Genomic DNA, 18,460 nt, shown 5'->3' with positions numbered 1-18,460 from the left:
ATGTTTTCTTTCTTGACAGGTACATACACATACACACACATCATTCAAGCTAATGACAAACCAGAGAGGGTTGTTTTTTTTGTTTGTTTGTTTTTTAGGATAGCTGGAGTTTGAATTTCAACAGCTAAATTCACATACAGGATAAAGTATATGTGTGAATCACTGCTAAACACATGCATATCTTTAAAATATATGTGTGTTTATAGAAAAGGTGATTTGGTTTTGGTTTTGCCATGGAATTTTGTGTTCAAATAAAATGCTATTAGGGAACTTAACAACAACAACAACAAAAAAAAAAAATAGAGAAAAGCAGAGCTTCTCTGTTTAAAGAGGGAAAATGGGGAGAAACGGTGCCTGTCCTTTGCCTGCTCTCCAGCTTTCAAGCACCAGGGTACCACACTCAGGATCTCCACACAATGCAGAGAGGAGACGGAGCTACTTAAGCTGCAACTTCAGCTAAAAGATTTTTAAGTGTGGAATATTTACAAAATTATATTTTTACTAAAACTTTCACAAAATAAAACACAGCTCCAAAGTAAGAGTAGCATGCTACAGCAGTAATGTGGTAACAAAGTATTAATAATTTAGACTGAGTTGTCAAACAGTCATAATGACATGTTTTATAACAAATGACATTTTACTTTCTATTTATCATCTTAATTATCTATGATCTTACTTACAGAAGTCAAACTAAAGTCTTCATGGATACTTCCAAACAAATCAGGAGAAGAAACATCAACGGAGAGACTGAATAGAAAAGTAAGAGAACAAGTTAAAGCACTAAAATTAAAAATGGTAACATAATGTTATATGTCAATTATACCTCAATAAAAAATGCAATGAAACCTATGTAAACTTGACTTTAAAACCTCTTCGTCAAAAATCATATAACTTTCTGTTTTTTAATATTTAACACCTAACAGCTCAAAGTAGACACTGTGGACTATCTATTAACATGGGCCACATAAAATGTGCTTTTGGGGTCTTCCCAATAATTTAATTTCTAGGTATAGACTCTCATAACTGAAATGTTTTTGCCCATCAGAATCTAGAGGGGATTTTTTCAAGCTCACGTTCATAGTAAATGACTTGAGGTGAGCTGAGTTAGGAAATTAGTTAATTTCCTAACAAGTGACCAGACACAGAAAGTTGCAGGGGAGGAAACACCAAAGATCCACTGATTAATTACAGATACAGCAGAATCACAAGTAACACCTTAGCAGGATTCCTTTTCTTTAAATCTAACCAACTGATTTTAGAATTCATATGGAAGACTAAATAGATAAAAATATAAAATAAGTTTAAAATAAAGAAGCAATAAAAGGATAACAATCTGAAAAACATTTAAAAAAAAAACTACTGGGCTTCCCTGGTGGCGCAGTGGTTGAGAGTCCACCTGCCAATGCAGGGGACGCGGGTCCGTGCCCCGGTCCGGGAAGATCCCACATGCCGTGGAGCGGCTAGGCCCGTGAGCCATGGCCGCTGTCCAGAGCCCTGCTCCGCAACAGGAGAGGCCACAGCAGTGAGAAGCCCTCTCAAAAAAAACAAAAACAAAAAGACAAAACTACTGATAATTAAAACAACAAACACTGATAGGAAACATTTGTGAACGAATAGAACCGAAGATAAAGTTCAGAAATACCTTCACTACATATTAGAATTCAATGATGTAAGGCACAGAAATTGTAACAAAACAAGAAGACAAGACTTATTTAATTCAAAACATCAGTAAACTGATTAACAATACAAATTCCTGGTAAATTAATGTGCTAATAAACATATAAAAATCAAAGAAAAACTAGAATAACTAAATATTTATTAGGTCTCAGAGAGATAAGTGTCTTATATACTGAGAGGCAAAAACCATGTAAACATGGAAATAGACAAACATGGAAAAAATTCCAGTTGTCAGTTATAGATTTAAGAGGCATTTATTTCAGTATCATCTGTGTCAGAGAGCATAAACCTTAGGTACACAGAAGTTACACATGCCAAACAGTCAGAAAAAGTAGGTTTAAAAAAAATCCCAGAGAGCAGCATTATAAAAGAATTATCACATGGATTTGGAAACATCAGGAATAGAGATGTGTCCTCTGGAGTTCAACTAACCTAGAATGGCCCAGACAGTGTCCCTTTAACAGGAGTGCCAGGGTAACCCCCTGCACCAGGACCACAACAGCTCTCAACGAGGAGTCACGCATTTTAACTCCCTATTTTATTATTTATAAACCCTGTTCCTCTGGATAATCAGTAAGCTAATTGTGTGCTCAGTTTGTTCAATGTGCCCCTAGTAAAGGTGAGACAAGTTCAGAAGATGAAGAAATTGTGGAAAGAATACAGGCCAAATATATAAAAATATAATTCATATGACTACTTGCTCTCTCTTATTGGAAGTCCCAGGGTATAAGACCAAATACAGAACAAAAGCCTGTATTTTCAATCCTGGTAAATGCATCGGTGAGGCTACTCTCAGCTCTACTTACTGTGCAGTATCTACATCGGCATCAGGCTTGGTGCTCAACTGTTCCAGACAGCATATAAAAACCTAAGTCAAAAATAAGACGTTTCAGTGGTATGAACGCTTAGATACTAATCTATTTGGACATTAAAGATAATTTTACATAAATAACCAGAAATACAGTGTATCTCTATTAAGTGGTATGTATGCATATATACCTTCTGTAAGTGGATAGACTGTATGTCCCATATATAGAGTATATATTTACACACACATAAAAGTATGTAAGCACTGGGAACACACATCCCAACATATAATGAATGCTAAGTGATAAAAAAATTTAAAGCACCTATGTTCTGATCCCATTGTTAAGTTCTTGAATGTATTTTATTTCCTTCCTCTCACTCATTCACTCATGCGTTCAACTGGGTTTATGTGCCCACAAGGCACTGGTCCCAAAGAACTTGGTGCTCTAGGTACAATGTAAACAACTGTCATTTCATTTAATCTGTGCTCTAACAGATATATACACACAAAGTACTGTGAGAACACAAAAAAGGGGAGCATAATAAAAATGAGTTATTGGGGTGCTGCTAAGCAAGGTGGAACTAATCTTACCTTGAACTTATTTACCATAAACTATTATGTTCTCAGACCAGAAGGAGAAAAGAATCCATATTTAATATCTGCTATACACTGATTATGAGTAGGAGGGAAGACTAATAATTCGCATTATTTCAGGCTTCAGGGCATCAGTGCTTTTACAAAGTACCTGCATGATGTTGATGCTTAGTTGGCAAACCTCTTCCTGGGTTTTCGGTTGTTGAAAGACCTGTAAGGAAGAATGAGAATTGTTGTACTTGGCTAAGAAAACTTTTTGTTTATGAAGTTCGATATAAGAAGTTAACACGTAGGAAAGTGTGTCCAGCGTGGGTCACCTGACTCTGAAAGGGGACAGGAATGGAGAGCTGGCCTCGGGCCGAGTGACTGTGGCCTGAGTGACAGGGCAGCAGCTCTGGCACCGCAATGACCCAAACCTGCAAGGGGAGTCCCCGGCTGCCCGGCCCCCACCGCAGACGGCTGCTCTCAGACACTCACGCTGGCTTCTCCGGGCTTGCACTCCAGGACTTCTCGCAGTGACTGCAGGGAGTGTACCACGCAGCGCTCAAAGTGGCATGGCTGCAGAAGACAAAAGCAACAGGACCTGGGCATGCAGACCCCGAGCAGAAGCAAACTCGGCCCTGATGCCCAGATTTCCAGACGTGAGGAAAGGGATGGAGACACACACAGCCTCCCCGCCACCCGGACCTAGACCTGGCATGTTCTGCACTTGATATTTAAAGACCATGAACCCTGACAGTTGGAGGCACATCTAATTCAATTAGAATAGAAGTTGGGTAGAATGAGAATTTTTCTTCAAAATTCTACTCTCCTGAGAGGCAGATGCCGGGATGAAGCGCAGACGTAACATACTCTGGGACGAGCTCCATCTCCCGGGCCTTCCTCATCTCCCAGGGGACGTTAGTATGATGACCCAGAGGAAGGCCGACCTTTCATTCCAACCATCTCTACGGTCACCTTCTATGCCCATCAAGTCAGAAATGAAACCTGAAAATATGTCCAACAAATGGGCTTCAGAATGAGTCTGAATGAGCCCTAACTACACCTCCTCGTGCCAGGCCCACTCCAGGGGACGGTGACACGTGTTCTCGTTACGTGTACATTCTGGGATGGAGTCGACAAAACTTCTACAAAAAAAAGTACAGAAATAAAATAAGTGGACTGCAAAGTAGAGTAAGGGCCATGAAGAGAACAAGCGGGCCCTCAGAGGAAAACTGATGGAGGGGTTCTGCCCTAAGCAGGAGAAGCCCCTGAGCCAGTGACAACATCCAAGCTGAGACCAAGGGCAAGAGGGGCCGCCCCCGGACAGAGACAGGAGGGGCCTGGACATGCCGAGTCACCACCACGGGCCAGAGCCTGGTAGAGCCTGCACGGGGCAGGGCAAGGCTCAGTTCAGCTGAACCAGCTCTGGGCAAAACCTGCTTCAATTACTAAAAGAACTCAGGGAAAAATCGAACAGAAAAAAAGACACACCTGTATACAAACCAAAGAAAGACAAGTTTACTCTCTCACAAAAAGGAATCCAGGCTTAAGGAAAACTAATAGCACCTCAACTTAATGTCATTTTAATACTGCACTTTGGAGCCACCAGAGGGCACCATAAAGAACATGCAAAAGTCTTTAAGTGCAGAGAAAGAAAGTCGGGGGCGGGGGCAGGGGCAGGGATGGATGTGACAGAAAATACCGCCTACAGAAAGTAAAGTCCTGGTAGACACCGGCCTTACGAACCCACCTACCTGCCCCAGAAGGTGGGAAAATCTAAGATGTTACAATAGTAACACTGGGAATTCAACCCCAAATCCAATGGCAGGCAGTTCAGTGTTCCTGTGCTGTTTCCTAACTGTCTTGCCTTAGAATGTGAACAGAGAGCCCGGAGAGCACTGCCAGTGGGAAAGGGAGCACATGAGTCTACACAGCTGCGATTTCTTTTTTCTGAAAAGAAAGAACAGGCACTATCTCTGCATTTTGTCAGTGAATCACCCAAGCTGCTGATTATAACATCACATATCATTCCAGTTATTCTGAAAGGAGAAAATTCTCAGAATTATCCAAACTGAAAAAAGGCAGAAAACATTTTCAACAAGAGTAGAAAACAGGATGCTCTCCAACAAGCTGTTTCAGACACTCAGCTGAAAGCACAGTCATGGGGGCAAAGCTCATGTGCATTTCTTTAACTTGATAAGGACTCACAGGGAAAGAAAAACATCCTTATTTCAAACAAATGGGATCAGTACTATGTAAATGCTAAGAAAATGTAAAGTAGTGTATGTAATAGCCTTTGAGACAACTGACTCTCTGTTCAAAACCTGAGAATTTCAGATGTTAGGTAAACACTCAAAGCTGGACCCTGGACATTGCTCTAAGCCTGGATGTACCTTCCCTCTCACGGGAAGTCTGTGCCCACAGCTGACAGCAGGCTCAGCTCCCAGAGGCCTATGGGATTATTAGCACATTTCTTCAACAACGTCCAATAAGACACACTGGCTGGCACCAAATCACCAGTAAGTGGCTTTAGATCTCTGGCTTGTGCGTCACCAAACACGAGACCAGCTACGCTATGGATACAGTATCTTACCATGTTACAAACTTTAAATTTATTAGAAACAAGCCTCTACAGTAACCACTTCGAAGGACTTTCATGGGGGCTTATCTACTACAAACAAACAAACAACCTTAGATGTGGCTGTTATCTCACACGCACACACTGGGGACCCAGATTTGCAGCCATCACATACGCACACTAGACTGCATGTACAAAAAACACTAACCTGAAGCCAATACCTATTTTATGACTAAGTTGTTCATATTTTGTCCTTTTTTTTTTTTTTTTAATGAACATAAATCCTTGAAAACAGATGCTCCGTTTTCTCAAATTGAACACACATCTTTTTCTTTGCACAAGATGACCTGAAGCTGGTACTAAGAACCCAGGGTCAGGGCTGTGCTGTCTGCTCTGCCTGGCTTGTTTCATTTGGGGCAGTAATTCAGCAGTGCTGGTCCAGCGATGTCTCTGGCCTGCCGTCCAGGCCTGCTGTGATAATTACGGATGACAGGGGCATAGGATAGAGCTTTGATAATAGTAAGGCTTTACGTACATTTAAGGTATTTTTATCACAGTGGCCCCAGTATTACAAGTATTAGTTTAATAAATTAAAATTCTCTGTATGTGTATAAAGCTTTGTATTACAGCTTTTTTCTACAGCATCTCATTTAATCGTAGCCAACACCACTGTGAACAAGCATTCTGCTTCTTTAACTAGAGGCAGAGAGGTTAAGTGGCTTCTGAAGATGGCACGGCTACTGAGACAGAACTGAGGATGTAACCAGACCAGACACTGAAGCAGCACAGGGCCTTCCCTCCACACCAGTGCCGCCCAACACAAGTGCAGTGTGAGCCACAAACACACGTCATGTACGTAATCTTAGATTTTCCAGGAACCACAATAAGAAAAGTAAAAGAAAAACCTAAATTTTAGTTTGTAACGTGTAATATATCAAAAATTATTTCAACATGTAGTCAATACAGACAGTTGAGATCTTCTTTCTTTGGAGTCTGAAGCTGTGCCAAGTGGCTGCTGTGCTGGGTGGTACCGTCTGCTCTACACCTCCTTCCTCTAAATACTGGGTGGGCCAAAAAGTGCCTTTGATTTTTAAGTAAAAATAAAAGACACATTTTTCATTTTCACCAAGAACTTTACTTAACAATGTATTCGCCCTTTTGTTCCACTACCTTCTGCCATTTTCAGGCAACTTCATAATTCCATCTTCCCAAAACTTTTTATCTTTTTGAGCAAAGAACTGTTCCAGGTGCCTTTCACAGTCTTCCAGGGAATTGAATTCTTTTCCATTAAGAGAATTATGTAAAGACTGATAAATGAAAATCTGAAGGTGCAATGTCTGGTGAATATGGCAGATGAATCAGAACTTCCCAGCCGAGCTGTAACGGTTTTTGCCTGGTCATCAAAGAAACACGTGGTCTTGCATCATCCTGATAGAAGATTATGCGTTTTCTGCTGACTAATTCTGGATGCTTTTCATGGAGTGCTGCTTCCAGTTGGTCTAACTGGGAGCAGTACTTGTTGGAATTAATCGTTTGGTTTTCTGGAAGGAGCTCATAATAGAGGACTCCCTTCCAATCCCACCACACACACATTACCTTCTTTGGATGAAGACCGGCCTTTGGTGTGGTAGGTGGTGCTTCATTTCACTTGCCCCATGATTTCTTCCGTTCCACATTATTGTACAGTATCCACTTTTCATCGCCCATCACAATTTGTTTTAAAAACTGAACGTTTTCATTACGTTTAAGTAGAGACTCGCATGCGGAAATACGGTCAAGAAGGTTTTTCTCGCTTAACTTATGTGGAACCCAGACATCAAAGCAATCCACATAACCAAGCTGGTGCAAATGATTTTCCAACACTTGATTTGGATATTTTGATTTGGATATTTTGAGATATGTCGGCTATCTCCTGCGTGGTATAACACTGATTGTTCTCAATTAATGTCTCCATTTGATCACTGTCAACTTCAACTGGTCTACCCAACTGTGGAGCACTGTCCAGTGAGAAATCTCCAGCACGTAACTTCGCAAACCACTTTAGACATGTTCTATCAGTCACAGCACCTTCTCCATATGCTGCACAAATCTTTTTTTGCATTTTGGTTGTGTTTTTATCTTTCTTGAAATAATAAAGCATAATATGCTGAAAATGTTGCTCTTCTTCTTCCATCTTCAATATTAAAATAGTTACACAAAAATTCACCAATTTAGATAAGTCTTTTTTTTAAATGCACGCTGATATGACAGGTGTCACATGCAATCTAACAAAATTGTTTCAAATGAAGTTAAACACAACTAAGTGCTACTAGAGCATCTTACGGAAAAAACCGAACGAACCTTATGGCCAACCCAATATTTAGTTATAGGATAGTTTGTATTTAAACATAAATACTTCTGAAAAATAAACCAAATAAAACAAATTTTTATTAAAATTAAATCCTTTAAAATATAATTACAGGGACCTCCCTGGTGGTGCAGTGGTTAAGAATCTGACTGCCAATGCAGAGGACATGGGTTCGAGCCCTGGTCCAGGAAGATCCCACATGCCGCAGAGCAACTAAGCCCGTGTGCCACAACTACTGAGCCTGCGCTCTAGCGCCTGCGAGCCACAACTACTGAGCCCGTGTGCTGCAACTACTGAAGCCCGCGCCCCTAGAGCCCGTGCTCTGCAGCAAGAGAAGCCACCACAATGAGAAGTATTCCCACCGCAATGAAGAGCAGCCCCTGCTCGCCACAACTAGAGAAAGCCCATGTGCAGCACTGAAGACCCAATGCAGCCAAAAATAATAATAAGATTTAAAAATATACATATATAATTATAAGACTTATTAAAAATAAATTCCCCTAATTTCAAGCATGATTTAATTTACAAAAATTTGGAAGTAAGCACTGCTGTTCCAAACACACACTTGTACAGCTTTGTATTAACTTAAGAAAGAACTTTGAACTTTGGAGGAAAAGAAGAATTTCAACTTGTCAAAAATTCCCCAACTGAGATTGGGACTGACATATATACACTAATACGTATAAAATGGATAACTGATAAGAACCTGCTGTATAAAAAAATAAATAAAATTCAAAACAAATCCCCAATTGTCAGAGGAAGGCTGTGGACAAGCACACAAATTCAAGGACATGAAGAAATGTTACAGGGGGTGGTTGCTCCTCAACAACCTGAGCCCCACTACTTTGTAAATGTGAGCAAGTCAGACTGTTTTATTCCACTGTACCTGTCTACTAAGGTAAGGCAGAAACTGTTGGGGCCAGGATTGTGCTCTGCTGAAAAACTACATTTTTTCCAGCCTCCGTTGCAGACAGGGGTAGTAGGCACATGGATAAATTATGGCCAATTAGATGTAAGCAGAGTTGTCAGTTGTGGCTCCTGGGAAAATGCTGGACTTCCCTGCTGACAGGAATAAGGCTGTGATGGCTGGAACTGCAGTGGCCATCCCGTGTCATGAGGCCATCCTGAGAGAGGAGCCACACTAAGGGTCACAAAGCAGGAGTCGGAGGAGCCCTGGACACTGCCCGTACTACATGACAAAGCTGCCACACCAGTCCCAACCTCTTTAGTGGGGGAGAAAAAGGAAATGCCCTCTTCTTTAAGCCACTGAATGTTTTAACCTTGCCTGACACCCACATACAGGTTGCTGTGGGATCCATGGGACAGACTCAAAAACACGAGAACTCACAAACTCTAACACTAATACTATTTTCAAGGGGATTCTGAAAATCTCAAAGCCCCATCTGAAAAGATGATTATTCCAGAGCGAACAGACCATGGTTTTAACTGCCCACCTGACCCCTGCATGCGTCTGGAGAAGTTCGCTGTTGCCTGTTTTGCCTTAGGGCCCAGCAACAGCACTGGTTTCCTATTGTGCTTTTCTGAAAAATTCAAATTGCTGGGTAACTTAGAATTACATTAAAAAATGTAACACAACAAAAAATAGTTAAGAGTCACAGGATGAAGAAAGATCACTCTAAAGGGGGATCCACTGTTTTTACTCAGTTTTAAATACCTGTGGTTAGTGTTAAGCAAAAATGACTCTGAGAAGGAAAACTTTAAGAAGTTTGCTTCTGCATTTCCAGAAACGTTTTAGAGTTGCAATAGAGAGCATATGCTCATTATCAAAATAGATCAATTATTTTGAATATAACAGACACTAATGATTAATCACCAAAAAGAATTTAAACTTACTAGGGACGTCAGGCCTTCACTGTCGACAACCCAGTCTTCCTTTTCAGCCAATCTCTTTACTTCTACAGGGAACACAAGTACACGAGCGCGTCTTATTATAATTATCTCACTGAACTTCAGAGAGATAAAAATGCATAAAGGTTATGGTTTTTAATTGTTTTATATTAGTTTGTAAAAAATCAGTGAAAGTAGGGAGAGAATATAATTCTGGTAGACTCAAGGATTTAAATGTGTATCACTCACTGGATTTTTCTAATACAACATTAATGTAAATAAAATTGTCTACTGTGTAGCCCAATCTGGAGAATGCTGGGCTAGGTTCAGTGACAGCTTCAGACAACAACTTAGTAGTTACTCAGCACTCCTGATAATATTAAACAGGTACAATACAAGACACACGGAATTTCCCCCTAAGATTTCTGATGACCAAAGTGGACTCTCTCTCAGTCCCGTATGCTCCCGATGATGACAACGTGATTCCCACGGAGGGAAGAACACGACCAGTGCACACCTGAGGGCTCAGCCCCGACCCGGGCCAGGGACCGGTGCTGTGCAGACACAGCCTTCCTACAGCAAAGTCCTTGGGACAGATACCAACGGCTTGTGCCTTTCACAACAATATTCTTGATTGTTTCTGAAAATGTTTAATAACCCAAAAGGCTGCTTTGTAAAGATAACCTTCATTGTTTATGACTATATGCAGAAATCCTGAAAACTCTATAAAAGTATAAAGAAAATGAACACCTATAACTTCTGCGGCAAAGAGAAACTGTTAACAGTCTTTCTTCTGATTTTAAGCTGACATTTCTAAATTAAAAATTTTAAATATACATATATATATTTTCAAAATTGGGATCATACTTTTATACACATTTTATATTCGACTTTTTCCACTTAGCATTTTCCATAAGGATGTTCTTATATCCTTAAATATTTTTCAAGTATACCCATCTTAATTTATATATGGTCTGGCATCTCAAAGTAAATAGATTTGAAAAGTTTCAAAAAAGGAAAAAAGTTACATTGAGCAGCTAAAGACAGTCTGAAATACTCAATTTCTATCAGAGCATCTTTAATGTTTTTAAGGATTTGGAAGCTGGAAAGAGGTGGTATGTGCAAATAACTGTTGTCTAGCCAACGTCATCAGTTTTTCTCAACATACCTTCCGCTGTGTGCTGCAGTGTGACCACCACACAACGCACTCGAAGGTCCAAGACGAGGTCCTGGATCGTCTGTAACAGGTCATTAGGAATCTCAAGGGCAGTCAAGGATTCATAAGTAAGCCTGTAGAACAAACACAGCAAAACAAATGTCAGCAGAGCAGGATCTGGAAGCAATTCCAGACATCAGTTTGGCCATCCCACAACGATTCACAATGGTGCTTATAAGCTACAGCGTTATGTTGAAAACATGGGGAAAGTAAGCCCATTCACAGGGATATCACAGTGACACTGAACTAAACAATGAAAAAGGTGACATTCTCATCAGACAAAAGCACCAGCAAGGTTTAAGAGCTTAGTTATCAGGTGACACACGGGAAACAGTGGACACAAAAGGAGACAGTAAAATTCTGTGTTGAGTGTATTAAAAATCATATCCCACACTGAGTGTGTGGTGTTTCCTCCTTTTCCGGAGAACGCGCCCACATTTACCTCAGAGTCTGGATGGCGTGAGCGAGCCCCTGCCCAGAGAGCTCGGCCTTCACTTCCCAGCCTCTGCACTGCCGCCCTCCGCCCTCCGTGACGCTGAGCGGGAGCAGGGCCCCCCGGAGCAGCTTCACCAGACAGTGCATTACTTCCTGGATCATTTTCTAGACAATGATGAACAAACAAAACTACATTAAAAGGTATCAACTTGATTAAATCAACTGGAAGAGTCGGCCTGCACAAGACAAATGTCTTCAATGTACATCAAGGTCTCTAGTCACTTTGCTTGAGAAAACCCTACCCCAAGAAAAAGTCTACATACCTATCCTTAACTCACCTTAAAATCATTTTGTCTTTGCCTTACATTCTTTGATCTTTCAATGTGGCCTGACTTCTCAGCAGTCTTAAAAATTAAAAAAAAAAATTAGTTGTCTTTAGAAATAATTTATAAAAAAAAGAAATGCTTTAGCAGTTGTATATAAAGAAAGCATGAAATATAGTTATAACTTGATTAAAAGGAATGTATAAGAAGTAATCTAAGTTTCTGATTAAAGGATGACCAATTAGAAAACCCTTCTTATTCCAACAAGAAGCTATTCATCTTCCTAAAACCTTTAAGTACAATTCTCATAAATAAACCTAAGTATTAAACTGAAACTTTCTGTAGGTGAATTTCACATGCTGTTTTCATCCACAGTTTTCTACAGTTAAGCCTACGGGCATTCAGTCCACGATGCGGCTCCAGCACCACTTCCCGGGCAGTGGGTGCAGAAACGAGAGGAGCAGAAGCTCTGGACAAGTGTCCGGACGCCTTTGGACACCCCGCTCCACTCCTCCCGACAGTTCTCGTGAACATGAGCATTAGTGCTGGCATTTTACTTTAAAAAATTCCACATCACTGCTCTTCTTCCAGGAGCCTCACAGTCTAATTTAGGAGGGAATGTATTCTAGAATTGGTTGTTATCTGTTTACTGATAGCCATGTTTTCCTCTGATTTCTTTCTCCTTAATGTGTAGAAGACCACTTTACACTGATTAAATGAGAAATCTGTTCCACTGGATTTCAGTTAACTTTTTATTACCAAATTTTCTAACAACTAAATATTATTATACAGAATGTCCTAGCAGAGCAAACTTAGGGAACTTTCCAAAGGAAGAAGTAATCACAAAATGGTACAATGTAAAAGAAAATTCAGATACTTCACCAACATAATGTAAAAGTTACCCTTTAAAGGTAAAATACTGGTGTATTTGGTTAGAGAACTTTTTACTTAGGAATAACTGCATTATAAATAATTATGACATTGATGCCAAGGTAATTTTAAAATACTTCAAGGTATGCTATTTCTATTTAAGGTATAAGCTAGAGAAACAGTGTGGAGAGTTGGTCTACAGGATCAACACCATTGACGGGAAGGAGTAAGACAAGGATAAGGATTGCTGACGTCTTCAACAAAGTATCAGACACCCTGACAGAAGAGGCCAGCACACACAGACACACACACCTCTTCTGGAGCTAATTTACACTTATCGTGCAGCTTTTATCATTTTTTTCTTTGTACAGATGCGCTTTTAAAAGAATTTAAGTTTAGTTTTTAAAAAAACTAAACCCCAAATTCACAATAATAATTCTATAAGCAAATTTCTAAGTTCATTGGCCAACAACCATCAAAATTCTTTGTATATCAGGATTTACAGAAATTGATTCTTTTTAGGACAAATGAGAAGTAACTGAAGCGTTTTAGAGCTGCAGTGAGGCATGACCAGAGGGGCTCATGTCGGAGTTTGACCAGCTACAAAGACAAGAGACACAGGGCAAGGTGTGGGGAAAGGGGTGGAGTCCCCTGCCCTCTGCAGGTGGGACACTCTCCCCAACCTCCATGTGTCCTTTGGGGGTTTTATGAAGGCTTCATTAAGTAGACACGATTGATTAGATCACTGGCCACTGGTCACTGAACTCAGCCTCCAGCCCTTCTCCCAGAGGTCTGGGGGTGGGACTGAAAGCTCCTACCCTCTAAACACAGGGCTGGTCCTCCAGACAACTAGCCCCCATCCTCAGGTGGGAGACACTCATTATCACAACAAAAGGCATCTTTTACCACTCCTCACTTAGGAAGTCACAATATCAAGGGTGAGCAAGATCAAATATGTATTTCTTATTATAAATCTCAAGATCACCGTTCCAAATTTACATCTCCAGCCCAAATCTTTCCTCTGAGGTCCAAATTTGAATTTCAGGTTGCCTACTTGGTGTCCGCAGAAGGCCTGGGCAGAACAAGGTGAAACGGTGGTGCTTCTGGGTCTGGAGTTTGCTGGCCTCCAGCTGGGAACTGCAGGGTCTCCAGCGTGCTGATTGCGGACTTTGGGGCTTGCTACCCTCCACAGTCACACGAGCCAACTCCTTAGAGTAAAGCTCATTCTCTTCATATACACGGTTGGAAACAGAGCCAACACCCTATTGGTTGTTCTTCTGAGCCCTGGCTCACTGTGCTGTGGAGGACGGATGGGAAGGGCCTCTGGAAGAAGGTGTCATCTGTCCCCGGGAAGGGTCAAGCCCACACAAACCTGCAAGTGTCCCGTCAGATGGGGTCTTTTCTGGTTTTATCTGCCGTAGCACCTAACGCTGAATTTTTTATACAATGGGCTTGTTCAAGGGGAAGATTATTTCACAGTCCTTTCTTTGTTCTGTGAAATATTTTTGAATCAAAAGAGTGAAAATCAATTGTTTGAAAAACATCATACCAAAATTTAGGTTAAACTTTGCCAGAACAATTCTGCCCACCAAACAGGTGCTAATGCATGCATGATGACACCTACTGGACAGAATAACTATTTAAACATCGAGGGCCTGTCTCCAAACACAAAAAAAGTGGAGAGGGTAGGGGAACTACCTGTAAGGCATACCTCTTGCAATTGTTAAAAAAATCATTACTTATTGTTTTAATCTGATGAAGAGCTGAACATCTCCAACATGCTGAATTATGTACACTTTGCCCTACTTTTAAAAGAAAATTTAATTTTGGAACAGAAAGGACACTGTAATTTACATACTATGAGTTATGCAATTTTTTAAAATGCTGATTCCTAAAGTTTAAAAATTATTTGGATACTTTAAAAGTTTTCACCTCAAAATACACTACATTTAAAATATATCTAAAGGTAAAATCTTAACCTACTATTAACCATTTTGCTAGCTAAAAGCCTTAACTCTTTCCTGCACACACAGACCAAAACTACTTTGTGGTAAGACCAACGGCTAGATCGCACTGTTTTGATTCACATATGCTACCTCACATGGCCTTGACTGGTCTGAAGAACTATTTGTTAAACTGTTGGAAACTCCATCTAAATCTTTTAACAGATGAACTCGAAATAAAACAAAACAGTTTTACAACAAGAAAAAATAAGAAATTCCAAGTAAACTGTGTTTAAATATTAGAGAGCTTTCTTGTATGAGACTGAAACCCTGGAACTCTTCCCAATATTAATTTAATTAAGTCTCTGGATCTCACTCGTGACATGATTGGCACCCTTTCCTAACTCCTCCATTCCTTCCACTGTCCTCTGGTGTCTTTCTGGCTTTTCAATAGAGAGTCACTTAGTTTAAAAACATGCCCAAATCTGTACAGTGAATTACACTTAATAATTATTACCATAAACTTTTAAGAAAAGTTTATGAGTATAAACTGTTGGAAATTCCACAGGCACACCCAACTCAGCACAACTGATCACAATGATTTTCCAGTGCTGTGACTCCTGAGCTCATTTATTCCTCATCTGCAACCGAACACTTCATCTAGACATTTAGACAACTAGGTATAACCTGTGAGAAGGAGAATACCGTCCCTTTTCACTAAATCATCTCAGATCAAAAAACCCTAGAAAGATGCAAGATGAGGCAACTACTGTCCATGCGTGGGGGCCACCTCCAGACACCGCTCCAGTTGGAAGGAAGACACTCGGCTGGAAACAAAACTAGGTTTCCAGACGTTTCCTGGGTTCTGCTCCTTCACATGTGAGAACCTGCCTTGGCAACATTCAGCACGTCTCTGTTCTACATCAGTCCCACACTTCTCACCACTACTAAGCTTTGTTCATGAAACACCTACTGTGTGCCAGGCCAATGACACTTCAAATACTGGAATAAATATTTACTCCAAATAATAAGAGCAAATTCTTTTTTATCTCCCCGACACGGTTATAAGCACTTCACTTAATATTAACTCATCTAATTCCCAAACCATCCCCCTGGAAGTAGGCTGAGAAGTAACGGTATCTGCCCAAGGTCACAGCTAGTAAGCGACACACACTGGGTGTTCTACTCTAACCCTGGCGCTCTGCAAGAGACGCTGTGAACACAGCTGTCCAGGCACTGGCGTGGAAGCACCTCCCCTTTCCAGTCTCACAAGAGCTCTGCTTTAGAGGGAGCAGGTAAGAGGAGGAGGGTACAACACGGCAGGAGGGGGTGGCTGTCCCCCACTGCAGCAAAAGGCAAGAAACCCAAACCTTCCCCACCATAGAGGCCGCCACTCTCATCCAGCTGCCATGAACAAAAATGCGGGCTGATCGGGCACGTCTGAAAGCACAACGCTGAGAAAACTCTTTTCAGGACACCTAAAGGCACTCTCTTCTTCAGGCAGCAATGAAGGCCAGCCAAACTCTACACATATTTTATGGAAGACTGACTTTCTCTGCACAGTGAACTTTTTAACAGAGCTTTTGTAAAATAACCAGGTAATACAAAATGGACATGAAAGAGTTGTGAGGTATGTTATTTATTGCTATAATATTTGAATGTGTCAGTAACTGATACACTGCTGAAATTAATGTAAGAAAAAAACAGAGGGATAACTCATGCTTAAGAGGTAGGTTTTTCTGCATGAAGGAGTCTGTTGTTTTGCATGCACTATTGTTTTTCTGTTTTTCATGTACGAAGTAAATTTTATGGTTTAGATAACTAACCTTTCATTTAAACAAACATCTAGGGATCTACCACGTTAAAAGGAAAAGAGATAGTGGCAAACTTCTTTAATAGCAGCATGAGCATGTATCCATGGTCAAAGGAGACTGGATGGATCCTGGAGAACCAAGACACCCACCACCTTCTGTCAAACTGCAGAGGTGTCCTTGGTGTAAAAGAGCAAAAGCGGTTTTGTGCTGGCAAGTGCACTAGCCCCAGGAAGACCCCGCCTCTCCCAGCTTCCCCAGGGCTCTGAAGAGTCTCCTCGGAGATACGAAACCAGAGCTGTCTTCTCCTGAGCCACCAGAGCCCCAGGCAAAGGGCCTCAGAGTCTATATTCTGGGACCTGGAGGCCTGTCATGGGCACTTGACGTGAGACAACTGAGTGACGAGTCCGAATCTGTGTGCTACGCACAAAAGTCAAGAGTCGTTACTTTACGCTCGTAATTTCTGTGCTCCAATCATACATGATTAGGACACTAAGTACACGTGCAACTTGTGAGAGTGTAAAGCCTTAAACAACTTCTCCAGGCTGATCACATAGGGGCCAGAAAACAGGATCTTTAAGTTCTTTCCAACTAGGAAGTTCCCTCTCACTTGAGACCCATGTGCAAGATGCAAACATTTGATCCCTGTTGTATCACCTGTTCATCATCAATTGCATGACAGTTTCATCCACCACATGGCCTGACTGGCATTATACTCAATTCAGATTCTTTTATTCTTTAAGCCACTGTTTCCCTGAGCACTCACCCCTGCCTTCTGAGAGAGACCCTCACTGTTCTCCTTTACAATCAAGGACAGTGACTCCCGGAAGAGTTGAGTAACTTGTTCAAGGCCATACAGCTATTAAGTGTTAGGGCTTTACAGCATTTTCTACTAATCTTAAAACATCTGACAATACTTAGAGGCTTTGGGCTTCTGAGGCTTTAAAAAAGTCACTTCAAAATCTAAAATTTTTAAGACTAGAAATCCACGACTTAGCTACAACTATAGTCAAATCTGTACACATACCTCACTGAAAAGGCTTCCGTTAACATATGAAATCCAGAGTTTCCAGAAGTTGGGCAGCTGACTTAAAACAAGCTTGGTCAATTTTTCAACAAATGCCACCCGGTGGGGAGTTTGGTATCTCCATGCTAAAGAGGAAAAGAATAAAATACTATTAATATCCTTTTGAATCAAGACTAAAAATGCGTTTGAACATACTGCTGCTCCCCCACCTAAAAACGTGCCCCGTGCTGTCCCACTTGGGCTGCAGAGCTTTGATCTGCTGATAGACCAGTATTTCCTTTTCCCACCAACTACCAACGCCTGTGGCGGCACAGTGAGCAGAGGGGCCTGCTTGCTCAGCGGGTCTGGCGGGGCAAGTGGGGAGCGGAGGCAGGACAGGAGACCTTCACAGAGGAGGGGCTTCGGCTTTCCAATCCTGTTGTCTTCAGGTTGTAACTCAGTGGTGGAAACTCAGTAAGGAATCAAATTATCATAAAGGGACATATTCAAGCACAGTCATGTAATTAAAAACTCCTCCCATAACAAATACATTTAACAGAAAGTAAAAACACTGAAGCCTCTTGGATAACACATCATTCAACGCAGTTATTGTAGAAAGTGGGAAACAAGGTCTGACAGATTTCTTGCGGGAAGAGTAAGTTCGAGGGAATAAAGGTGAAAGTATTAGGTCTGCGAGCACCAACTATTTCCCAATCCCCCCACCCTTTATCACCTACAGACCAACTCAACATGGACTGACACGAGCTGCTTTCCAACGGTGGCAGTAGCAGACCTGGCGTGGCCACAGCTCCGGTATCACAGGCCAAGGACAAGGCAGGAGACAGGACAAGATCTAAAACCTGAAGCTTTAGAAGACCCACCTCATAAGGGTGCAAGCAGACTCTTACACGGGATAGTCCCCAAAATTAATTTCGAAAGACTAATTTTTTGAAAATTAGTTTCGAAAGATCCATGCTCCTGCAGCCGAACTGATCTCCGGTTTGCATCCCCTGCTGGGAGAG

The 18,460-nt window shown here is 41.2% G+C and overlaps 1 protein-coding gene across 2 annotated transcripts in view; it reads right to left on the bottom strand.

Annotated features, from left to right (window-relative positions):
• EXOC2 (exocyst complex component 2) overlaps window positions 1–18,460 on the bottom strand; it is a 156,731-nt gene that overhangs the window by 48,225 nt on the left and 90,046 nt on the right. For both annotated transcript variants that reach the window (XM_082848815.1, XM_082848816.1), the window contains exons 13-21: window positions 17,460–17,584; window positions 11,824–11,889; window positions 11,493–11,650; window positions 11,003–11,124; window positions 9,841–9,902; window positions 3,557–3,637; window positions 3,231–3,290; window positions 2,484–2,545; window positions 681–747 (exon numbers count right to left, since the gene is read on the bottom strand). In XM_082848815.1, coding sequence (XP_082704941.1) covers window positions 681–747; window positions 2,484–2,545; window positions 3,231–3,290; window positions 3,557–3,637; window positions 9,841–9,902; window positions 11,003–11,124; window positions 11,493–11,650; window positions 11,824–11,889; window positions 17,460–17,584 — 803 coding nt within the window. The remainder of the gene's footprint in view (window positions 1–680; window positions 748–2,483; window positions 2,546–3,230; window positions 3,291–3,556; window positions 3,638–9,840; window positions 9,903–11,002; window positions 11,125–11,492; window positions 11,651–11,823; window positions 11,890–17,459; window positions 17,585–18,460) is intronic.

This window comes from Leucopleurus acutus, assembly GCF_964270905.1.
Source record: "Leucopleurus acutus genome assembly, chromosome: 10".
Lineage (NCBI taxonomy): Eukaryota > Metazoa > Chordata > Mammalia > Artiodactyla > Delphinidae > Leucopleurus > Leucopleurus acutus.
Note: the sequence above shows the minus strand (reverse complement) of the source record. Positions and strands in the feature narration are given on the sequence as shown.